The sequence below is a fragment of the Crotalus tigris genome, unplaced genomic scaffold (assembly GCF_016545835.1).
Source record: "Crotalus tigris isolate CLP2741 ecotype Arizona unplaced genomic scaffold, ASM1654583v1 scf7180000020579.960993, whole genome shotgun sequence".
Lineage (NCBI taxonomy): Eukaryota > Metazoa > Chordata > Lepidosauria > Squamata > Viperidae > Crotalus > Crotalus tigris.
Genome location: NW_024098088.1, coordinates 833,261 through 859,399, shown reverse-complemented (window position 1 = coordinate 859,399; position 26,139 = coordinate 833,261). Strand labels below are relative to the sequence as shown.

The window sequence follows — 26,139 nt, the reverse complement described above, 5'->3', positions numbered from 1 at the left end:
CATACCATCTGCCAGGTGCCAATGTACCACAGGTGGTACCTGTACCACTGGTTGAAAAGCCCTGCTTTAGAGCTTCCAAAGAATGCAGTTACTTTAACAATCCAAGAAGGGTCTTTTCATTGCAAAATACTTCTTTTAAATACTCAGCATGGCTATAAAGTATTAATTAGATCCAGCTTCATATCATGAATTCTCTTATTTTATTCCCCCAAAAAAGCTTTCATATGTAATCAGAGCCCCCCCCCCCCATATGTCCTTAAGTACACACTCACTTCTTTGGGTGTCTTTTCATTTGCATATTCCTAACACTGCTTTTTTGTCTTTTCTTTCTATTGTTACTAAATCTAATGCCATATTGAATTTAAATAACCACTACTATTGCAACAGTTTGTGCACTTTTGAATGACAAAGAACTCCAAATTCTGGGATTTTAAATCCATTAATCCGAATGCATTTAGGCTACAAAGGAGTAGCCTACAAATGCTTTAAGTTTTTTAAAACTAATTTTGTGGAATACATTTAGATATTTCAGTGTTTCCCAAACTTGACAATTTTAAGGCATGTGGACTTCAACTCCCAGAATTCCACAGCCAGCGTTGCTGGCTGTGGAATTCTGGGAGTTGAAGTCCTCATGCCTTAAAATTGTCAAGTTTGGGAAACACTGAGATATTTGAACAAAACTGTAGATACTTTGTAAGGAAAGCAAGAGCTCTGTCAAACTCTCCCAGGAATTCTAGTCCCCATCTAATACTCAGGGCAGCAACATACTAATTACAGCTGATTTACAGTTTGTAAAGGAATCTTGGCAAGTGCCCATGGAACATGAGTAGAACAGTAGAACAGGCCTTAAAATAGCTGTATCAAGCTTTCAAGAATGATTTTCACAGACTTAATGCTCATGCTGACATTACGTACAATACACATATCATTAAAGGAAATGGCAAGGTCTTTGATAGTTTTCTGTAATGCCTTTTTATAAATTACTTCCAGAAGAGTAATTGCCACAAAAGAAAGAGTTTCCATTATATTCATTAGCATGCTACAGATTATTAAATGCTAATAATGCTATACACATACTTGTCCTGAACAGTGTATAAACTATAACTTTTTCTTTTGACTACACTTGTAATAATTCATGGTCAACATTAAATAAACAACTTCCTCATGTTGGAGGGAAGGAGAAAACAAACCAATGTTAACAAATGTGACAGGAGGAAATCTAAAAATATTAATCAACTTACATATTTGAATATAAGATAATTTCTAAACTAGTATAAAAAAAGAGTATGTGAACCATGCCTGTTATAATAGAAGGAATTCAACAGGCCCACGTTATAAGGGAGTTTTATTTAATTGGTTGGACATTATTTTAACAATATTTGCAATATTCAGTAGAATTTGTTCTTGAGTTCTGGTTCCCATAATATATGTTTATGAAGTTTACAACAACAAATATTACAGATGGTACAAGAGTTCTGAATATCTGTCTTAAAAGTGGAGACAAATGGCCCCAAATGACTATGCTGCTCTCACTTATAAAGTTCTCTACTAACATAAAGTTCCCAAGTACTAATTGCTTTTCCTGTAAGTAGTAGAGGATGTTTCAGGTTTGTCAGCCTATCCTGCTCTGTGAAGTACAGTGTGCATCAAAAGTCAGCAAAATATTTTCTAGAAATAAAGACTATTTGAATGGCTTTCCTTGAGGCTTTTGTCTTTGGGTGGAACACAAGAGACAATTTAGACTGAATAGCTAGGTGAGGCTTTTTTCAGTTTCTATGCTCCTGGGAATTTTAGAACCTTCCCTTTTAATTCCTATAATTTAAAAACACTGTCCATTAGATATAAAAAAAAGCTTCTATCACAGAAGGACGCATCAATCAGAAAACCTTCAAGAATCTAATTGCTTTCCTACAACAAAAAGAGATCTGGAAATTGGCAACTCCCCTGACAAACATCCAATGCCATGTAAGTCCAATGCCATGTAGTTGAGTAAACTATATAATGATCTTCACACCACTATATAGCCAATATACAGGCTATTATTCTACTAAAAGAAATGCTGTATCTGTGTATTGCATGCAGGCATATGTGTGTTTGTGTGTGTGTATACTACAAAAATCCTGTGTGTGTGTGTATACATACATACACACACACACACACACACACACACACACAAAGTTTAGTGTACACTTTAGTATTACAATTTACAATAAATTGTGGGCTGCAGTTCCAGTATAAAGTGGCTAATCTTAACACAACAAGTTTTCTTTTAATTTTCCCTAAGAATGAGATAAAATTTCATCACAGTCTACTTATTAATACCAGTGGTAATCTGTAACTCTCAGAGGCAAAATGTGGCTCTTAGCTACAGAAAAATTCGCAGCTGATCATATTCAGCAAGTAGCAATAATTTCTTAGTGGTTAGAATGAGACACTTTTGTAAAACAGAGTTGGTACTTTTTTCTTGTTCATGTATCCAAGTTAAGCAAACTGGTTATAAATGTTTGATAAGCTGGGATCATGAACTGGATAAGGTACAAAGATACCACACCTCCTTAGATCAGGCATGTCAAACTGCTGGCCCGCGGGCAGGATGCATCACGCCAAAACCGCACCCACCCCATTGCTGGCAATGAGGAAAAAGTCGCAATACGCCGCGCAATATCACATGACGTCATGAGTTTGACATGCCTGCCTTAGATGATTTAGATCTACTTTAATGTTTTTTGGGGGAATCTCTACTTAGTTATTTTTAGGAATTCTGAAGTATGCCTCTGATACAGCAAGGACTAGAAACTGGCTTTTTAGCTGTCAAATTAGACAAGACAAAATATTTTTCCCTATCATTCAGATGTTCCTGGCACATAGTAAGCACAAGGATTTGTCACATATTGTATATAAGTTATGCAATCAATATAGCACAGCTCCATTTAAAACTGTGGTAATTACACACTCCCATATTGCCTTTGGGCAACACTGTAATTACTCTATGTCATCACTGAAATCACAATTAAAATAATTACTATAAAAAGATCTCTTGCAAATGGTGTTTGAAGAAATATGTTTTCTCTCATTAGCACAGTATCATTACTGTTTGTTATTTAGTTGTCAATGAATTCTTCAGCCAATTTCTACTCATTCACTCTCCATATCACATACCACAGTATTATATTTAATACTCACAGCTCTTCAAGATAAGGGAAATTCTTGAAGGCATTCTCTGGTAATCTTGTTATATTGTTCATACTGATGTCCCTAAATGTGGAGAACAAAAAAAAAATTACAATTCTGTGATAAAAATATTTTGATCAACTAATTTAGGTACTTAGTTCAGTGGTGGGATTCAGCCAGTTCACACCACTTCAGCAGAACTGGTAGCTAATTTTTTGTTGCCCAGGCCCAGAATGGACTTCCATAAGCAGCATCCACACAGAGAACTGGTTGTTCACATATTTGAATCCCACACTGACTTAGTTGTACATGTTTCCCCAACTCGGAGCTATAATTGCACTACATTTTTTGGATTGCAATTATCAGGACATCTATGCACACATGAACTCTGCATTTTATTAAAACTATTTTTGTATTACTATTGAATTTTTTTTTAAAAAATGAGCACCATGAATTTGAACGTTCATAACAATCTCTTCCTTTAAAAGAAAGCAAAAACAAAAGAAATGAATACATTCAAACCTTAAAAATTAAGCCACTCAAACTGATAAGTATATAGTAAAAACATGTCTCAGCTCTAACATGGTCATACTTTTCTGTAAAATATTTGTATTTTTTTTTAAAAAAAACCTCAAGGTAATTGTTTTAAACAGACTTGAATTTCAGTCCTACAAACAAATGCAGACAAGTACTTACATGACAGGTATGCAAAACAATTTGTTGATTTCCTCTCATAGGAAGAGAGATTGAACAGGATAGTTTTCCTTATGGATGATCAATTACTTTTAATATTAGAAGTCATATCATTGGAAGGATGAAAAAGGAAGCTGATGGCCCAGAGTGTTACAACAATATTTATTTAAATGAATACGTTCAAACGAGTAAGTCTTTCTGCCTATCTACTGAACAGATTCAAGCTATCATACAAAGTATTCTAGTCCCACCTTAGCCATGAAAGTCAGCTAGTGACCTTAGGCCAGTTACTTTCTCTAGACTTAGCCCAACCCATTTCAGAGTCATTGCTGTGGGGAAAATAAGAGGAGGAAGTGTGTTGGATATGTTTGCCACCTTGAGTTATTTGTAAAATAAAGACAAAATACAAATAAATAACAATAGATACAACTTAATTTTAACTGTCCTTGCTATTATTATTTTCAGACAGCATTTAATGTACTGGCATATTATTCTTGTCTTCCCCCTTTTCACCACAATAGATACATCAATTAAAGCCATTAATTAAAGTCACTGAAAATTCATATATGATCAGCACAGGGATGATACCCTATGCTCAAACTGACAATCTCTCCCATTACTTTTATTTAGATGCTAAAATGTGTAGAATCATATAGAGACCAAAGAGATCACATAAATGAATTGCTGAAAACAACAGTACCAGTTTCTGTGATGTTCAGCCAAATAAATCTGAAACTTCCTCAAAGCATAACTTTATATCGTTCAAATCTTCTAGAAAGATACAAATAATAAATGCTGACAACAGATGAAAGCAACATAATGTACTTCCAGACTCCATCTTGTTTCATGCATGAAAACAAGCAACATAAAATCAACACTGAACCAAGACTGAAAAAGATCAATAGATCAAAGAATCATAAAAGTTTGAAAGATAACCTTCCCTTATGGGACATTGAAAGGAACTGTTGGGTTCAGTATACCTTTTTTATAGTGGTTACTTTTTATTCAATTCATACTCACTCATCCATTCATTCTTAATCCTATTTATTCTTTTACTATGAATACTTTTTAAAGTACAGTGGTACCTTGGTACTCAACTGCTTTGAACTCACCGAATTTGGTACTCAACGCATTTTGACTTGAAAATATTGTCCCGATAGTCATGGTTTGGTACTCAATGCACAAGCTAGAACTTGTTGGTGTTGGCTGCCTTGTGACTCACATTATTTCTTATGGGAAAATTTGTTTGGTATTCATCGTTTTTGGCACTCATTGGAACCAATTAACTTTGAGTATCGAAATACCACTGTATCCCATCCTCACTGCATTTAACTTACTTTTATTTCAGCTAGATCAGGGGTAAGCAACCTCGGCTCTTTTATGACTCATGGACTTCAACTCCCAGAACTGAGTTGAGTCAGGAATTCTGGGAGTTGAAGTCCGTGAGTCATAAAAGAGCCGAGGTTGTCTACCCCTGGCCTAGATTAAGTAGTTAATATTCTACTGTAACAAAATAAGCAAAACCATGCTATTATGCAGTCATGTGCACTTTTTAAAAAAAAATAATGTTCTCTACAGCAGATCACATACTATTCACCTCCTTTTTCCATTTACCTATTTCTAGTAAAGGTACATATATTTATCTTCTTGCTCTGTTTTTTTTCTATTCGTATATAACTTGCAATCATTTCCTCCATCATACACAACTATCTTGGTTTTTGATGCATTCATTTTCGGACCTGTAATGAACAATATAGTGACAAAATGGCATAATCTGAAAATAAAAATACATATAGCCACACCCAGCACACCTTTAATATCACCTCAAGTATTCCTTATATATTTATCCAACAGTATATTAACTAAGATCACGTAACCCTTCTTTGTCTCTCTATCTCACTAGTGTTGAATCATTCACTAGGCATTCCTTTACATTATTTACTTCAATCATATATTGCTTTTATCATAGCAAGTTTCGTGTTCTCATATTTGCACAAAAGTTCCACAAGCCTATTATCATATGCTTTCTCTAAACCAACAAGCATACAATAAACTTTCTTACACTCATATATTTCTCAATGAAGAGCTACAGAGGAAAATTTGGTCTGTATACTCTTTGCCTCATATAAAGCTGCATCACCCTTAACAAATTTTGCTCGTTGTCAGCTTTCACATACTTTTGGGCACTAGGGACCAGTTCCGTGGAGAGAGGTTTTTCCAAGGACTGGAGGGGTTGTGGTTTCATGTGCTGTCTGCATCCCATGAATGGGGCTTCACTTATTTGCATGAACCGGTTTCTGGCATGCCGCGGACCAGTGCCAGTCCATGAACCAGGGGTTGGGGACCTCTGCTCTACACCACAATTTTTCCAGATTTTTGCCAGGTGACCTTAGAAGACTCCAATCCCCATGTAGTTTTTGTATTCATTTATGCTACGTTTCCTTTGGTATATAGGAACAACAATGATATTGCCCAAATGTCAAGCCTAGATATAGTCTTGAGACATACATTAAACAAATCACACAATTGTTCCATAAACCAAGCATAGATCTATTTTAATATTTCAATAGTTACACCACCAAATCCTGCATTTTAATTTTTCTCACAGCATTTATTACTTTCTTTGCATCACTTTTAACACTAGCATTCATTTCAATTCCATCTTTGTCTTATCAAAGTTATTTCCATATAAATCCCTAACGTACTCCCTCCAGCATTTCCTTACTATACTTTCATTGCAAATTATCTTCTCCTGCCACCATTCATTGCAATACAACACTAAATACTGCAAAGGGGAAACCTTATTTCACACAGGTTAATTAATGCTGATTAAATGTAACTCAGTTCATAACACCATTTATTTTCCATTATGCCCGTTTGTCAGCTTTTCTAAAAGTACAATTTAATTCCACCAAATCACATTGTTCACATCAACTAAGCGGCTCCCCTTGAGGAATTCAGATCATATCCATTCATGAAATAACGAAAAAGGGAAAAAATGAAATTCCTTATGAATTGCAAAGAAATAATATCCATGCAAAACATTATTTGCTATTTTTTCTGTACAATGTTTTTTAAAAATATGTATTGTTATAACTAACAGTAAAAAACTAAAAGTATTCACACGTAACTAAAAAGAACTGGATTAAATTATGTTTTATGTAATCCTCAAATGGAGTGGAATGCAATCTCTGTCCCAGTGAAACAAGAATAGTTGGTTTTCAATACTTGTTGTAAAAAGACTTTCTAGTCTATGAACACAAAGGCTAAGAAAATTAAGGTACAATTTTAGGAGATGTTTTATTCTCATAGTTAATATATATGAAATAAACGATAGGTCCATGGTGGCAGAGGGCACCTACTAAAATCATAATTAAAAAGAACAATAAAATACTCCCAAACCAATTTGTATAAAGAGACACAAAGTATGACGATTGCCCCATAAGGAATGTATTGTCTAACTGATAGAAATATATGAAATATTAAGCACAACCAGTTTTTGCAGATGGGAGAATTTTGAATAGCAAATGTATAGAAAAATGCATGGGCAAGACAGAGCAGGGAAAGTGTGGCTCTCAAGTATCGCTGGCTTACAATTCCCACCGTTTCTGGCTGTGATTATGTCAATGGCAACTGTAATCCAACATTTATGGAAGCCTATGAGATACTGAAAAAGTGATATTGGCATACTATAAAAAACTATGTAATAAAATTCTCCAGACAGTAAAAGCACAGGATTTTTAACACTTCTTAGTGATGAACAGATCAGTCAAGCCTCCTTAAGGAAAGAATTTTATAAAACAGGGAGCCAGCAGAGTTTTCCAGTCAATATATTTTCATCCCCAGTATCACCCTAAAATTTATATCCAGACAATTATTTGCTAAGTAAACTATTATCACTGTATGCTTTGATTTGGGGAAGGGGTGTCCTCATCTGCCTAGATGGTGTTAAAGAAAGTTATGTCACCTTCTTCTCCCATTGTTAGGAATAAAATTTTAGAATAAAAAGTAAAGTTAAGTGACACATACTCTAAAATTTCTACATGTGGACTGCAAGATTTCTACACAATTTCTACATGTACACGTACCTTGGAAGAGTTCTGCACGTAGGCTATAGGATTTCCACACTGAGCTATAGGATTTCATGATAAAGTACATATAAGGGAATAGGTGAAGCAAAATAGCAAGGGGCAGGGATAGTGTATTTTGTTTAGGCGATCCTGATAAGACTGTAACCTCAGAGGAGGGGCCAAGGAGTCGGGATAGAATGTATATAATGTGTGTTTTCGCTGTGACTAGGTGTGGCTCAAATATTTATTTGGAGTCCACCACGCTTTGCAAACCGTTGTAGCCAATAAATCTCTGTCTAATTCCAACTTGCTGTTTGGTGTTATTCAGAGGGCTAGAATTTCTACCAACACCATTAATACGACAGTGTTGACAACTGCTAAGAAAGATGTGCTGACTCTTCTCCTTGAAATTAGAGAAGATATAAACACCACTAAAGACTCTGTTAATCTATTCAGTGTGTTTCTGAATGGATGTTGCCATGAATAGAGTAACTCAGCTGGAAGAATGTGGGAAGCCAATGAACATAACTATAACTGATTTATTAATGATGGTGAAAAATATTTAAAATAAATTCAATAAATTTATTAAAGAGGTTTCTTTAACTTTATAATCTAGCCTACTTCCCTTGCATTTTCCAGTGGTCTCCTATCCAAGCATTAACCAGGTCTGATTCTGCTTGTTTGTTTTTTAATCATCCAATTTACTGAATTACTGCCATCTGCTATGATGGATATTTAGAGATGAATAAAAAAAAAAAAGTTGTATCTCCTACAGGTTTGTTATGGAAAACTATGGGCTATCAGATGGCTTTTCCTAGTAGTTCTTCTAAATTTTAAGCAACCTAACTCTCTTTGTTAATGAAGAATAAGAAAGTCCTTTTTCTGCATACCTGGAAATCACCATTCCAGAACTATCCCCATATTTTTTGTAGCCTATTTTTATAAACATTAAAAATATTAAATTTTGAGATTCAAGCAATGTTTTTACAGAAGCAGACCAGATCATATCAAAAGTGGGATTTTAAAAATAGTTTTACTGGCAGGCATGACTGATACATTTCTAGAATTTCTGGTTTCACGCCTGCTATTCTTTAGAAAAGGATTTTACTATGTCAAAATAATCTGACAGTCTTAAATTCACTGTTTCTAAAATGTAGCATAACATTAAAAACACTTGAATGATTTATGTTTTATTTGCTTTTATACTAAATACGGATTCCAGTTAACCAAGATAAAGCATTGGCAAGATTGATTTCACGTTACATCCCAAGAAAGTGCCAAGGATGCGCAATGGAATTTGCCACCAAAAGATTAAGCTGCAGTGTGAAAAGGGCTGCGAATGCAAGATTATACTTGAAAAGACGTATGATACCCATACCTAAATAATTCCACACCCTGAACTGAGGGTATTGAAAGATTTGTTTTAATTAAAAGAAAATTAACAGAGCAATTGGTAAGCTGCAAGTGAAGCAACAATCCTCTGCAAATCCATCTTTATTTTCACATTTCAAGAATGTATGGGATTCCTTAGTAGAGTACAAAGGCAACATTAAAAAAAAAAAGTGTCACCATTACTGATAAAAGCAGGGAGAACAACTTAGAAGACATTAGTTTCTGGTGTAGACATATTAATGTGTATGTGTCTTTATTTAGTGTATGTGTTAATCCGGTTTATCTAAAAATATTCTGTTTGCCAGATTTGTTTGTACTGATTTCTCTCAGTTTGCTTCCTATGAAATGGATATTTTGCTTTGCTCTGTGAGAAGCAAATATGTAATTTGATATTCAGAAATCATACCTACATATATATTTTGTATTTAACTTTTTAGCTAGATATTTCCTTCTGAGCTTTGTCATTTTTATTTTATGAAATAAAATCTTCAGCAGAAATTTGAAAGTTCAAAACTATGGTTTTGTGTTTTGGAATTCAAATTTTATCTCTGGTTTGTTTCTAATTTCTCGGGCAAATTACATTTATTTTTGACTTTTTAGTTTGATTCAAAGAAAATGCATGTTTTATAACTCTTTTTTTTTCCCACCAGAATAGTATTTGTGACTACACACATATGGTCACCAGATTGATTACCTATTGGTTTATTTGAATTACTGACTTCATAATTTCTCTTTCAAGAATTCACCCCAGAACTTTTAAATAATAATTTATTAAACTTATATGCTGCTCAACTCTCAATGGCTCATATTACATTTCCATTCAATCAAGATGTGCCATATCACATTCTTGTATTCTAAAAAATTAGTGCAAATTACTAGTAAGGTTTATGAAAAAATCAATGTTATAGATTATGAATATTTTACTTCCAAAACTATTATATAATTACCTTGGTTAAAATGTAATTTATGTAGCAAAAATAGATAGTTCAGAAGGCAAAAGACACTAACCCTTGAGTAAATCATAAAAAGACATTAAAAATTAATCTCATCCCTCTAGAACAGTGATTCTCAACTTTTTTAATGCCGTGACCCCAACCGGTCGTAAGTCGAGGACTACCCAACCGGTCGTAAATTGAGGACTACCCAATCAGTCGTAATTCGAGGACTTTCCCTGCCCAGGAGCGCCGTGCATGCGTGGTGCCGCCCCCTGCAACGGTCAAGACGTAGCTGGCAAGGGGCAGCGATGGCGCAGGGCGAATCTCATAGACATTATTCCTGCATGACACAGAGTTGAAGGGAAGGACATCAAATTCTTCAAGAACTTTTAAAATGCATGAAACATGTACAGTTCATTACAATTAGTCAATGAAGAAACTTCATTATCAAAAGGAATAGTAATTTGATATCAGGCCCCGAGAACCAAGAAACACAAATAGAGTTAACTTCTGAACAATTAGCACTTTGACTTATATACTGCTTCACAGTGTTTTACAGCCCTCTCTAAGCGGTTTACAGAGTCAGCATATTGCCAACAATCTGGGTCCTCATTTTACCAACCTCACAAGAATGGACGACAGAGTCAACCTTGAGCTGGTGAGAAACGAACTGCTGAACTGCTAGAAGCCGGCAGTCAGCAGGATCAGCTTGCAGTACTGCATTCTAACCACTGCGCCACCATGGCTCTTATTGTTCTTCACCTAAAGACAGAAATCTTGCTATAAACTAATGCCATTACTTGCATTACTATAAATATTCTCTGAAAATTTCTAGAGCGGAGTCTTCTTAACTCTCTTTCTCCCGACCAAGCTATCTAAGCTTGAGCAAGCTATTTGCAAGGAAAGGGGCGTTGTCTTACCTGAACGCCTTTTCTCAGCAGGATGATGTAGAGTCCAAATGGATGGGTTCTATGACGGCCTTCCTGCCTGGCAGACTGGGTAAAAACTTCGGCCACACCCCTTCCTTTGGGCGTGACCCCAGTTTTGACTTAGGCGAGAAACTTTGTTGGAATTAACCTTGCAGCTCTTTATTATATCTTTATTATATCCCTGCCTAGACCTATCCTCTGGGTGGGCTTGGACTCTACATCATCCTGCTGAGAAAAGGCGTTCAGGTAAGACAACGCCCCTTCTCCAGCAGGATGACTGTAGAGTCCAAATGGATGGGACATACCAAAGCCCTCATGTCCCCCTGGGAGGGAATGTCTAGGCTACCGAACTCTGAGCAGATACGACCTGTTGAAGAACTCTTCTGCCAAAAGCCGCGTCTGCTGCTGCTAGGGAGTCTAAACGGTAGTGTCGAATGAAAACCGAAGGTGAGGACCAGGTTGCGGCCCTGCAAATCTCTTCCACCGGAGCTTGCGTTAGCCACGCCGCAGATGTGGCTGCGCTCCGAGTTGAGTGGGCAGTCACCTGAGTGGGTGCTGGCAAATCCTGTGAGACGTAGGCCTGCGCTATGCAGGCTCTGATCCACCTGCCTATGGTGGAAGAAGATACCTTCTTTCCCATAGTTGATGGTTGAAAGGACACAAATAATGCTTCAGTCTTTCGGAAAGCCGAGGTGCGTTTCACGTAGAAACACAGTGCTCTCCGTACGTCTAGCTTGTGCCATCTGTGTTCTAGCTTATGTTTGGGTCTTGGACAGAAATCAGGAAGCGTAAGTTCCTGAGATCTGTGAAAGGTGCTATTTACCTTCGGGATGAAGGTCGGGTCTGGTCTAAGAACGACCCTGTCTTTGAAAAAGGTACACAGATCCTTCCTTACTGACAGAGCTGCTAGTTCTGAAATTCTCCTTGCCGAAGTAATTGCCACAAGGAAAGCTACCTTCAGTGATAGGTGATGGAGTGAGCATGTTTCAAGAGGTTCGAAGGGTGCAGATGTCAAGGCTAGAAGGACCCTAGGCAGGTTCCAGGACGTGGATGTTGTGCTAGGGAAGTTAAGTTGTCGCAGGAGAGTACGGTTGAGAGGGCCGAAATCTGTCTGCGGATGGTATTGACTGACAGGCCCCTATTAAGACCCTCCAATAGGTAGTCTAGGATATTGGGGATAGATACTGCGGTCGGGTCTAGGTGAAGCGAAGCGCACCACCTGCAGAATCCCTTCCATGTAGCGTCGTAAATCCTATTGGTGGACGCCCTTCGTGATGCCTGTATGATCGATATCACCCCTGCAGAATAAGATTGTTTAGTTAAGCTTTGCCGCTCAAATGCCAAGCGGCTAGTTGTAGCCACTGGGGATCTGGGTGTACAAGCTTGCCCTGACTGAGTTTTACCCTGTCCGGGGGAATCCTCCACGGAGGTGATATCGAAAGGTCCACGAGGTCGGCAAACCACGGGCGCCGTGGCCAGTGAGGGGCAATGCAGACCATTTCTGCGCCCTCCAGGATCATCTTGCGTATGGTTGCCGGTATTAGTGGCAGCGGTGGGAAGGCGTACAGGAGTTGCGCCGGCCACCGGCACCTGAGAGCATCCGTTCCCTCCGATCCCGGGGACGGGAATCTGGAGAAGAACCTGGGGAGTTGTGTATTCTTGTGGTTGGCAAATAGATCTAGGTGCGGTTGTCCGAACCTCCGGGAGATCTCCTCGAAGAGAGCCGGGTCCAGACGCCATTCCGACTGGTCCACCTTGGCTCTGCTCAGGGAGTCCGCCTGGGTGTTTGTTTCCCCTGAGATGTGTTCCGCTCTGATGGAACTCACATTGGCTTCTGCCCACCGAGCCAGAACCAATGCTTCTTTCATTAGTTCCACTGATCTCGTTCCTCCCTCCTTGTTTACATGTGCCTTGGCTGCTACATTGTCTGTAAGCACGAGGACGTGTCTCCTCGTTACTAGGTGTGAGAAATGACGGAGGGCCAGGTGTATGGCCCGGAGCTCTAGCCAGTTGATGCTGTGTGACAGGTCCTTTTGACCCCACTGGCCCTGTGCTATCTGGGTCCCCAGATGGGCTCCCCATCCGAACAGGCTCGCATCTGTCGTGAGCGTGACCCTGTTCGGTTCCCTGAATATGCTCCCCTTGAGTGTCATGGGGGATAGCCACCATTTTAGTGATTTCATCACCTGTGCTGGTACCAGCACACTCCTGTTGGAGGTGCTGAGGTTCCTCCTCTGGTAGGGTAGGAGGAACCACTGCAACTCCCTCGAGTGGAGCCTTGCCCATGGGATGATGCCCATGCAAGATATCATCTTTCCCAGGAGCTTCGAGAGTTGTAGCAAGGGCACTCTCCCGATCTTTTGAATTTGGTGGATTAGCTTGGATATGCTGATCAGTCGCTCCTGGGAAAGGAATACCCTGCACTGTGACGTGTCTATCACCGCGCCCAGGTGTTGCAGTCTCCTTGAGGGAATGAGGTGGCTCTTGTTTAGATTGACCGAAAATCCGTGCCCCTGTAGGGTTCGGATTGTGGTCTTGAGATCTGTCCTTGCTTGTTCCCGAGATCTGGACTGAATCAAGATGTCGTCCAGATAAAACTGGACGCGAACCGGAATCAACCTGAGATGGGCCGCTAGTACAGCTAAGATCTTTGTGAATACCCTTGGTGCTGACGACAGTCCGAAGGGTAATGCCCTGTATTGGTAATGTCGCCCCGCGTAGGTAAATCTGAGGAATTTCCGGTAGCTGGGGTGGATGGGGATGTGTAGGTACGCCTCTGTGAGATCTATTGAGGATAGTAGATCGTCTTCCCTGACGCTGGCTAGTATGGACTTTAAGGAGTGCATCTTGAACCTCCTGTACTTTATGAAATAGTTCAGGCCCTTCAGGTCCAAGATTGCTCTCCACCCTCCTGATGTCTTTGGGATGACGAAGAGGATAGAGTAAAATCCTCTTCCCTCCTCCTCCTTTGGTACCTTCTCTATGGCCTGAATTGACAGGAGGTGGACTATAGCCGAAGTTATCAGCCTCGTCTTGTGTGCTCTTCTGGAGATGGGACATCTGATGAACCGGTTTGGTGGGGGAGAGCAGAAGTCTAAGGTCAGGCCATGTCTGATCGTTTCCAGGACCCAGGAGTCGGTCGTGGTCTGCTCCCAGACCCTGATGAAATTTCCTAACCGACCCCCAATGGGAGTATCCTGTTTGGCGTCACTTGGTGCGTTTAAAGGATCTGCCTCCCGCTCCCCTATATGGGCGTCTGGACTGGAACTGGCCCCTGGCTCCCGGGCTCTGGCGATCCTGGGTTCGATCCTGTCTGGGGTAGAAGGATCGTGAGCCTCTGGGCCAGTCCCAGGATTGCCCTGATCGAAAGGGCTGCCTCCATTCCCAGGGGCTTCCTGGGCGGGAACCCTGTCTCCGGAAGTCCTGACTGCCTCTCCTGTCTAACTTCTTTGATGGGTGTACTAGGATTTTTTTCTTGTCTCTGCCTTCGCTGACATGTGGGTCCAGAATGGAACCAAATAGGTCTACTCCACTGTATTTGGACGTCGAAAGACGCCATTTGGACCTCAGGTCTGTCTTCCAATTTTTGAGCCATAGTAGCCTACGTGAGGCCACTGTGGCCGCAATGGATCTAGCCGCATACTTTGTTGCGTACAGTGAAGCGTCTGAGACAAATTGCGAGGCCGCGAGGAGCTTGGCCAATGTTTGGTGTATTCTGACCTGGTCTGGAGGCACCGTGCCTTGCAGTTCCCTCAGCCACATGATGCTGGCCCTCGCGAAGAAAGATGAGGAAGTGGCTGCTCTGGCCGCCCAGGCTGCAGCCATATGGGAACGCCGGAGTGAGTGTTCAAATTTCTTCTCCTCAGGCCTCAAGACCTCCGCCATGTCTCCTGGAATCGCGGAGGTAGAAAATAATGAGATTAATGGGTTATCGACAGTGGGAACCTCTAACATGTTAGAGAAGGAGGGAGATAGATTGAAAGGCTTTCTTTCCGCGCTGTTTGGTGCCGGTGGGCTTGCAAGTGAGGACCATTGTTCCTCCAGCGTGGTCCTGAAGACCTCCGCACATGGGATGTACTTATCTTGTGGAACCTTTTTGGCAAACAGAGGATTGGCCTCCTTGCTTGTTGAGGGCTTCTCATCCTGTACTGATGTTAGGTTGACTGTGGAAACAGCCTTTACCAGGAGTGATTTTAGGAGCGCTGGGTTAAAGAGTCCAGAGCTCGTTGCCTGCTCAGGTGCCGTCTCCTCGTCCTCCGAGAGGGGCATGTCTGACATGTCGAGGTCCACTGAGTCACCCTCTCCCAGTTGAGAGGAAGTTTCAGAGGTGCTGGTAGGGGGTGGCCTAGCCCGACCCTTACGGGGTGTGTGAAAGGCCACTTGTCCCTTAGAAGCCATGAACTGGGAGAATGCATCCTGCATGAATGCATGGAATTGTGCCGACCAAATGCCCTCCTGCGCTTTGTCGTTAGAGTGAGGCGCTGGGGTGCGGTCGGGTGAAGAAGCTGGTGAGGAGGGGTTGGAGGAGTCTAACTGTTCAGTTTCCCCAGGAGGAGACCAAGTCTTAAGCACTTCCTCGGCAGTAGGGTCTGTGCTGGGTGCCACCGCTGGGACAGGGGAAACCGAATTTGTCCCATTGGCATTGGTTCTCTGTGCCCTGCTAATTTGTCTTTCTAAAGCCAAATGTCTCCTCAAAGCCTCTCGCTCAGCCGTTTTAGACTGTCCCTTCTGAGAAAGGTGTTTTGTTTTAGCTTTCTTCTTCCCCCCCACCTCAGATTCAGAAGATCTGCGTTTTTGTTGTTGCTGTGGGGGGGACAATTGAGGGACCTGTGTGACTGAATACGAGACATTGTCTGCCATTGTGCCAGACACCCCGAGTAGGTAGTGCCTGGAGTGGGGGACAGGATACGCAGATCAGATGCAGATGTTTGGGGCTGAGCCCTCCTCTGCCTATACAAACAATGGCCGGACAGACAGGAGTCTTTGGACAGAAGATCCTGCAAGGCAGTGACTAAAGGTCACTATAGGAACAGTCAGAGAAAAATACTCCTCCTCACCTCCTCACTTAGTCCAGAGAAAGTGCAGTTTATACCTCTCTCTCCCCCTGTCTGTGGCTGTGGCAGCAGACCACGATCAGAAAGGTTCTCTTCCTTTTCCCTCTTCCTTCCTCCTGTCTCAGTTTCTTGCGATAATCCCGGATTTTAGCTTAAGGGCTGCCCCTTTGTCTGCAAGGGAATGGAGTCCGGATGGCCCCGCCCCCAAGGGAAAACGGCGGGAAGGTCCGTTCGCTCAAAATGGCGAATGGGGAAGAAACCACGCCTCCTAATGTTAGCCCGGGAATCCACGAGGTTCAAACAATGGCGGATCTTTGACTCTGAGGCTCTCGCGCCGCTCCGCTGGTCTATGCCGAGCGGCGCCGCGGTTTAGCCGCTTTCCGCGCGGCTCAGCTGTTTCGCGCTGAGCGGCGCCTCGTTCTATCGGCCCCAATCACGCTTTCCGCGCGGCTCAGCTGTTTGGCGCTGAGCGGCGCCTCGTTCTATCGCCCGAACCGCTCAGCTGTTTGGCGGCCCCGGAGAGCGGCGAGCAATCCGGTAGTGAAACCCCCGCCCCAACAGCTGCTCGGTGGGCCGGTTATCGGCGGGCGAGCGATCCGGTCCGGCTCCAAGCCTCCCGTTAGTCCCTGACGCCCCACTCACGAATCCGCCGATCCCGGCTGCCTCTCTCGAGTCCTATCCGCTGCCAGACAAATTTTCGTTCAACTGGAGGAAGAGGGGATTCCCTTTTTTTTTTTTTTTTTTTTTTTTTTTAAGTTAAGTTAGTTTGTTCTGAGAGCTGCTTCTCGCACTTCTACCAGGCTTCGAGACTGAGTCAAAACTGGGGTCACGCCCAAAGGAAGGGGTGTGGCCGAAGTTTTTACCCAGTCTGCCAGGCAGGAAGGCCGTCATAGAACCCATCCATTTGGACTCTACAGTCATCCTGCTGGAGAAGCAGCCCTTTCCTTCTGGGAATCCTGATTACATTCCACCACATCTGAGTTTAAATAAATTCTATGCAGTTGTCTTAATATGTTTATATGAAACAGTTTTGACTTTTTCAAGTGTTTCTCATTTTCACCAAGTTGCATAATTATAAAGATAGTGAATTTCAAAAAAGACATACTTTAAGAATATGAATTCAGAATTCTTACTGCAGATATATAATTAGGGTTCTAATCAACAGTTAAACAAGGCAAAGTTCTGTTAGTTTTTATATCTTCAGATTTATTAAAAGTATGTACACAATGCATATTTTCCTTTTGGCTCTCTAGAACAAGTGCTGACAATTAAGACTTTGTCTAGCTAGAATTTGAACTATTAGTGAACAGGTGCATTATGTTATCTATGTTTCCACTTAACTATGTGTGAGGACTTGAGATCATTTATGGGGGGGGGGGATGACAAAACTAAGTAGAAAATCTTGCTTGACTGATTCAGTATGGAAAATCCTTGAAATCAAGCCAGGACATTAGGGAGGAAAAACACAAGCATTTACATATTTGAGGTTTGAGAATTTATACCATATTCCAAAACTTTTCAGTAGAATAGGAAGCCTTTCTACCATACTAATTTTGAAATATAGGAACCACTTCTTTAATCACATGAAATTCTTAAAAAAAAAAAGTACGGAAAACATCCAGGTAAAATGTCATGTTAAGAATGTTATGGAGTTGCAGATGTTCAGATGAAAACATGGCAGTCTAGTACATCTCAGCAAAACAGCATAGATGATACAGAGGCGAAGACCGACAGCCAGGCTATATGCCCAAACTAACCAAGCTTTTTAGAAAAAAAGATAAGCCATGAGATTGCCGACATGAGCCACGCAAAGAAAACATGATATGCTCACAGCGTTCATGTGAAACCTCCTTAAGAGATACTGGGTGTGCCCAATCCACTTTCCAAAGCATGTTTAAATGGAGCAAAATTAAAATGTAAAGAGACCTTCAGAGTATTACAGCACCTAAAGCCATCTGGAGGAGTGCACCTACCATCTGAGAAAAAATAGAAGAAAGAAACCAATTACAAAGAATTTTTAAAAAAAATAAATGCAAATAATTTTGGAATGAAAAAGTTAAAAAGCAGAATAGTTAAATCTGGAATATTGCCTTATTTAAAGATTTTTTTTAATTAATTAAAGAAAATATGCACATATACTCTCATCGACCCACTCCCCCCCCCTCTCTCTCTCTCACACACACACACACACACACACAAACACATCCATCCATTTGAAAGAAGATAGTTTAAATTTGTTAAGGAAGCTGAATTGCTGAATTGCTGACCTTGTTAAACAAAGAGATAAGCTGAAAAAGAAGGGAAACATGAAATTCTGACACATAATTGCAAAGTATAGATTGCTCAAAGGGACTAAAGTTTTATGCATATGGGAAAAAAATTATGTCTTATTTTTTATTCCCCTTTTATGGATTACTAATTTCAAATTAAAAAGAATGATTATTAATAAGGGAAGGGAGGGGAGGATTGTTGGACAATTCCAGAAGAATATATGACAAATACATTGACAAAGAAAATCATAACAGATAAAACTACCGTATATTCTGGCGTATAAGATGACTCCCGTCTTCGGCGCCGAGTCTAGAAAGTCATCTTATACGGCGGAAACTACCGTAATTTCCGGCGTATAAGACGACTCGGTGTATGAGATGACCTCCGACTTCGGTGCCGATTTTACCACTTGCGAAAGTTGTCTTATACACTGGAAAGTACGGTATTTCATTGGCCAGTAAGATTATTCTATGTGTATAAAACATAGATATGTTGAAGTACCCAAAATGGAAGATAAAATAACTATTGTGAAATACAGAACCTTTTATGGATTTTTTTTTTTTTTTGCTGAAAATGGAAAATGCTAAAAATGATGCTTTTTAGATTGAATGATGAGAAAAGTATTGAATAAGGGACAAAGTAATGATCATTATATTTAAGCAGGAAGAGGGATAATTTTGAGTGTAATTGCTGTAATAAAAGTTGGAAGTCATTTTTTTGTTGTCTTTTCTTTTTTTCCCCACAACACAGACACACAGACAAATGGATAAGGTAACTGTTAGTATTTTATTCTTATACATGTACTGTTATCACATATTGGTGCAGAATAATGCTTTACTATTGCTAACCTTATTCTCCTTTTAGATAGCATGGAATAGTATTGTATTGTATTTTATTGCTTTTATAATAAAATATAACTATTACCTTATACCAGGGGTCGGCAACTTTAAACACTCAAAGAGCCACTTGGCACCATTTCCCACAGAAAACACTGGGAGCCGCAAAACTCTCTCTCGCGCGCACACGCGCCGGAAGTGGGGCTTTATTGAAGAGTTTAATTAAAAAGAAATAGAGGCTACTGTGCATGCGTTCTCTCTCTCTTTCTCCATCTTCTTCTCTCTCTTTCTCTCCTTCTCTTTCTCTCCCCCCTCTCTTCCTCTCCATCTCTCTTTCTTCTCCCTCTTTCTCTCTTTCCTCTCTCTATTTCTCTCTCTCCCTCTCTCTCTTTCCTCTCCCCCCTCTCTCCGATCTTCTACTCACCTGGCAAGCTGACTTCACGCTGTTCTCGGACAAACTGACACACGTTCTTATTGGGCTGGCTCTCTCCTGCCCTTGGTCTGCCAGTCCTCTTCCCCCACTCAGTGAGAGAGACAGAGACAGAGACAGAGACGAGACAGAGACGAGAGAGAGAGAGAGAGAGAGAGAGAGAGAGAGAGAGAGAGAGAGAGAAGGGAAGCGCAAATGCCCCCCCTCTCCAAATGGCAGAGGAGGCTGGGAGCCGTAGGAGAAAGCTCAAAGAGCCACATGCAGCTCCGGAGTCGCAGGCTGCCAACCCATGCCTTATACAGTTAACTTTAATATTTTATATTTAATTATTCCTATATACCATATAAGTTTCTAAGATATTTTAATCACAGAATTATGGGCTATACATTTATTTTTTTAACTGTATCCCTCACAGTCTAGTATAGATTCTCGTTATGTTTGGCGAATGCAAAACTCTATGTTGATATTGATCTCGCATTGCAATAAATAAATCTGATTTCACATTTTATTTGCTAACTAGCTTCTAATTGCATAATTTTCCTTACATTTTCTTCCAGAAGATACTAATGAACAATAAAATAGCTATTGACAAAGAAAGAAAAGAACACATCCCAGGCTTTAGAATTGTTGCAACTGCTCTTGTCAAAAAGATCACAGACAGTCCTAGCCCTGAATTTAGGAACTTATCATGCGCTGGAAACATAATACAATGTCTTGTTTTTGCTTTTGAAATATATGTGTAGTTTTATAATTAGATAAGCTCCCATTTATCAATTCTATATGTAAGTAAGCTACATGAGCATTCTGAAGTCAATATTTAGGAATTTTGTAAACATACTTTTAAAAACATATCATGTCTACATATAAAAAATATATAAATTTAACAGGTGTGATCCTCATATTCATTCAGTCGTGCTGTTGAATTCAATGAGGCTTATCCCTATTCCTATTTGTTCCTCAATAAATGGGAACATGAATCTAACAAAGAAAACCTAGATTGCATCATAACTGCTTTTTTTCCTAAAAAAAAAAAAAATCCAGAAGACCTAACAGCTACTGTCTATTCCTACTTTGCAATTTCAAATATCTTAAAATTCCTTCAGTTTCACGTATTTTGATCCTCCTTTACCCACACCCAGTGTTTAGAAAGCAACATGAGCCTCACGTTTCAGAATAAGCCTGACATTTAGAAAGCTAATGTTTAAGAAGTGCAATAAAACCAGAACAAAACTGAAAATATAAACATAGTTTAAGTTGTAACTATGCCAACGAGAATAGGATATTTTAAGCATGCTAACTACAAAAATGCTAAGAACATAAACAGTTCCTTGGCTGGATCAGATTGTTGGCTTACTGAGAAGTCTTTGATTAGGAAATTTATCAAAGGCTTTTTGAAAATATAAGTAGATGGTGTCTATTGGTTCTGTGAAGTTTATTAACACCCTAAAAACATTCTGGTAGGTTAGTTAAAAACATGCAACCTGTCCCTACACTTGGCCTCTGTAGCTGCAAATTGGGAAGTAGTCAACATAACTTCAATTATTAATAAGGCTGATGGGGAGATCTAAGAAATTATAGGCCCGTCAGTTTAAATTTGTGTGGGGAAGATACTTGGAAACTGTTCTTAAAGATAAAATGATTAAACATTTGGAGATACAGAGCTTGGTTAGGGATACCCAGCATGATTTCACTAAGAAAATGTCCTTTTTAACCAACTTACCAGAATGTTTTTAGGTTACTAATAAAAATGTAGAGCCAAGACTTCTCAAAAAGGTTATAATAATGGTAAAAAAGGAAAGCCTTTTTTGTGAATAAGCAGTTAGCTAAACAATTTGAAAACAAACAGTAGGGATAAATAGACATTTCTCATAAATGTAACTAGAATAGTTACAAATGTAGTTGTAACTATCCTAGTTACAAATGTAACTAGGATAGAACCCCAAGGTTCTATCCTAGGGCCAGTGCTCCTTAACATTATAAATGATATGGAATTGGGCATGAGTAGTGAAATAGCCAAGTTTGTTGATTGTTCAGAGTGGTTAAAAAGAAAATAAGGGATTGCAAAGAGCTCCAAAGGAATCTCTGCAAATTAGGATAGTGAGTATCAAAATGGCAGAAAACATACAAGGCTTTTCAACCAGTGGTACGAGTACCACCTGTGATACATTGGCACCTGGCAGGTGGTATGCGACCATCCTAGAAGAGTGGTAGCGGGGGAGGAGAATGAGCTGAACTGGTGACAGCACCGCACAAGCCTAAGCGAGAGATGGCTAGAGCTGCAGGGCTGCCAGGATCAGCGCTTCTTCGGGACTGTCAGGGCTCAGCTGGAGCTCGGGGCTGAGCCCAGAAGAAGTGCTGATCAACTGGAATGTTGTAGCATCTTCAGGGTCTTGTGATTTACATTTGGATGCTTGGCAACTGATTCATATTTATGACAGTCACAGTGTCCCAGGGTCATGTGAAGTGACCAAAACCTGCTGTAACCACCCAGCAGACGGGGGGAATAAAAACCAAACATCCCCCACCCCACCCCCGCTGCCAATCCTCAACAGAAATGCTCACAACAATGAAAACCTCGGACAGGAGGAAGAGCGCAGCCGGGTGGGCAGGCAGGTGTCTTGCTCAGCTGTGGCTTAGGAGGCACTTTTTTCAGTGCCATTGTAACTTTGAACAATCATGAAGCGAACTGTTGTAAGTCAAGGACTACCTGTACTTCATTTTTTTTTTTATTTTGGTCATCAAGTTTTTGACACTTTGCTAGGCGACTGGTGGTACTCGGATATTACCATATCCTAAAATTGGTATAATGGATGAAAAGGTTGAAAAGCCCAGGTCCAGCAGTTTAGCTAATGTGTCATACCCACCTTTGGGTTTGCATTCAACAACCCCATCCAGCTATCTATATTCCTAATGTTTGAATCAAGTAACCACCAGAAGCCTTATGCCACAAGAGGAGATTCCTCAGGGTGAGAGAAGATTGGTTTGGCCCTTAAGAAATCAGTCTTTCTTAACAGAGAACTTTTCCTTAGTCCAATGTCCTCTTTCTCAAAGATCCTCATTCTCTGTGTTGCATGGGGGATTCTACTATCACATCTCTGAGAGGGTCTCATCCTTGGCCACGTCTCCTTCTTCTCCCTCCTCCCACCTTAGCCCATTTACCTCCAGTGTTCCTCCTCGGCTGGCCTGTCTCCAGCCATTCTCCTTGGCCAATAGGCCCCTGACCCTCTGCCCTGCGCCCTTTCACTGAGGCACCCTTTGTCCCGGGCCTTTGGCTGCATGGGACAGATGGCCACAAGACAACTGGGTGGCAGGCATGCCCTGGTACTGCAGTGACAGCCTGTGATGGATGATTGCAGAGCTGTGGGGGGGCTTTCCCCCAAACAGTTCACCTCCTTTCCCTCCCCCGTTCACCTCCTTGCTGCCCCAAGGTTCCCCCCAGTAATGGCAGAAGCCATGCCAGCGCTGTTCGCCTCCTTGCTGCCCCTCGCAAGGCTTCCCCCACACACACACACACAGAATGGCAGGAGCCCCAAAACCTGCAGAGCAGCTGCAACACCTTTGAAAAAAATCTTGCATCGCAGCTGCCCCCCTCCCACATAGCCCCTGTGATCACCCATCACAGATTGCCCCTGCAGCACCATGGCATCTGCCTGCCACCTGATTGGCTGGCGGCTATCTGTTCCATGCAGCCAAAGACCCAGGACCAAGGTGCCTCAGTGAAAGGGCCAGACCGAACGGTGGGGGTGGAGGTCAGGGACCCACTGACCAGGGAGAATGGCTGGGGGTGGGCCAGCCAAGGAGGAATGCTGGAGATAAATGGGCTAAGGAGGGAAGAGGGAGGAGGCACGTCCAAAGGTTGGAGCCGAAGGATCTTAGACCCCCTGAGAACACCTTCTACCTGCTTGTCTCTTCCTCTCTTTCTTGAGACAGTTAGTCTCAAAGGGTCAAGCTTGTTTTGTGAGCATCAGAAAGTCCCTACACCAGGGACGCCATTATCTCTTAGATAACCATACATGTGACACTTAAAGCAATATATCATGTATATCCCACACACCTACTATCTCTCTACTTTCAGATATATTTTAGAAGACATGTTTACATTTAATATTTAGCTTTACTGTTGAATATATTTTAGAAATCTTTTGCTTCTGACTTCTATCAAGAAATACTTAAAAATTTAAAAATAAAATGTTGCTATTTACAGCAGCAATGATTAAAATAATTAGATATTAGGTGCTACTATGGAGTATCAATGGCCCAAGTAAAGTTTGTGAGACATGAGTCATGCCATGAAAGAGTCACTTGATAGTAAGATGGATGGCATATAAATAAATATATGTATGTTCCATATATATAAACACATTAGATGAAGTCTGATGCAAGGAAGGCAGAAAGGTTATTAATGAATGGGCAAAAGTAGCACAGAGTATAGTAAAGCCGAACAATAATTAAAACGTTAGCACAATGAACTTATCATTTCATCATGTATTAGCTTTATATTCATAGCATTTTGAAATAAGTATTTTGATTACATTTTCTAATTAGAATTCGCTGGATTCATTTCAAGAAATGCTGTGTCGTGATTTTTCCAATAGTTTCAAAGATATATGCCTCTCTTTCCTAAGAATAGTCAAGTCAGTAACAACATTAAGGGGAAAAAAAGTATTTCAACTTAAAACAACAATGTGCATTACTAGTCTTGAAAACAAATAGACACACCAATCATAATACGGACAGTTACAGCTCATTATTGAAAAAAGCATCTCTCTAAAACACCATTGAGATTCAACTACTAAGCAATAGTAGAGCTAACCAAGTGATCTATGAAGAAAGAAGGATCACTCTGTTATTTGATGCCAAGAATGTGGGTGGCAATCTCAGCCAGAATCCAAAGAACCATTTAACTAGTTCCACATGGTCAAGAAGACTTTGATTTATGCTACACTGCATGTAAACTGAGGAGAAACATCATTCCTACAATGACAGAGAGAGACAAACATATAGTGTTCCAATGTTGCAATGGGGGGGGGGGAATCATACAGTACTTGCGTTTAGTTAAATCAGGCTGCAGCTATCCTGTGGAAAAGAGTGGCAATAATTGGCTTCTTTCACCTCTGATGAACAAAAGCATCATTTGATTTCACAAGGGGCAAAATGAACCAAAGATAGTCAGCTAGCTGAATCAATGGGGTGGAATAATAATAACCTGCAGCATTTTCTTTTTCTCTTTGTTCAAACTTTCAAAGTTGTTAATTAAGACCTACAAAAAGCAACCCTACTGGATTCTTTCAGTAAGGCATTAAACTGCCTTTTTACTTGTATTTAAAAAGAGAAAGAAGCCCAAACTTCTGAAAGACGGTAACTAGTCCAGTTATTTTTGTGTATTTTCGACAGGAAAATACATTTACAATTTACCTCCTGAAAATTATTTTCAAGAAAATATAGGGTGTTCTGTGAAGTTTACTGCATCTTATTTTTAGTGTAATGTTAAAAGAAACATAAACATAAACTACAGATAGTTCTTTCGCTTATTACAACTGAGCTCAAAATTTCTGTTGCTAAGCAAGGCAAGGTAAGGGAGTTTTTCCCGTGTTATGAATTTGCTTGCCACGGTTGTTAAGTGATTCATATGTTGTTAAGTTATTAAATTAGTTACATGATTGTTAAGTGGATCTGGCTTGCGTTGACTTTGATTGTCAGAAGGTTGCAAAAGAAGATCACATGACCCTGGGACAATGCATCTGTCATAAATACATGCCAATTGCAGAGTGCCCAGATTTTGATCATGTGACCACAGGGCTACTGCAATGGTCCTAAGTGTAAAAACCAGTCATAAATCACTTTTTTTCAGTGCCGTTATAACTTTGAACAGTCTTTAAACGAATGGTTGTAAATCTAGGACTACCTGTATTCTTAGAAACCATGCTAATGAAAATCTATACCTTGTATACTTTCTTAAAAAGTATACAAAACTGTGTTTTTAGAGATTAACGACAGAAAGATGTCTGCATTTCTATCACAATACAAAGCCATGATAAAATTGCCTAAAAATACTTTATGTAAATTCAATAATTTCTTTTTCTTTTTTAAATCCATTCAAAAAACAACTTCCCCAACATATTAGAAATGCTTTTGAAATTCCCCCTTGGTTAAGCAATGGATTAATACAGAAGCTGGAAAACATAGGCTATTAAACAAGCTTCTGTATGTTATGTTCCTGTCGTGACTACCCACTTCTTAATTATTTCAACTATATGTTTCAAGTGAAAGTCTATACTAACAAGCCAGAAGGTCAAGCTATCATTCAGCCTCAAAGCTTACTGTATAATTTTGGTTATTCGCTTTCTTTCTTTCTCTT

The 26,139-nt window shown here is 40.3% G+C and overlaps 1 protein-coding gene across 2 annotated transcripts in view; it reads right to left on the bottom strand.

Annotated features, from left to right (window-relative positions):
- Positions 1-26,139, bottom strand: part of LGR4 (leucine rich repeat containing G protein-coupled receptor 4) — an 84,371-nt gene that overhangs the window by 39,472 nt on the left and 18,760 nt on the right. For both annotated transcript variants that reach the window (XM_039367104.1, XM_039367103.1), the window contains exon 2: positions 3,184-3,255. In XM_039367104.1, coding sequence (XP_039223038.1) covers positions 3,184-3,255 — 72 coding nt within the window. The remainder of the gene's footprint in view (positions 1-3,183; positions 3,256-26,139) is intronic.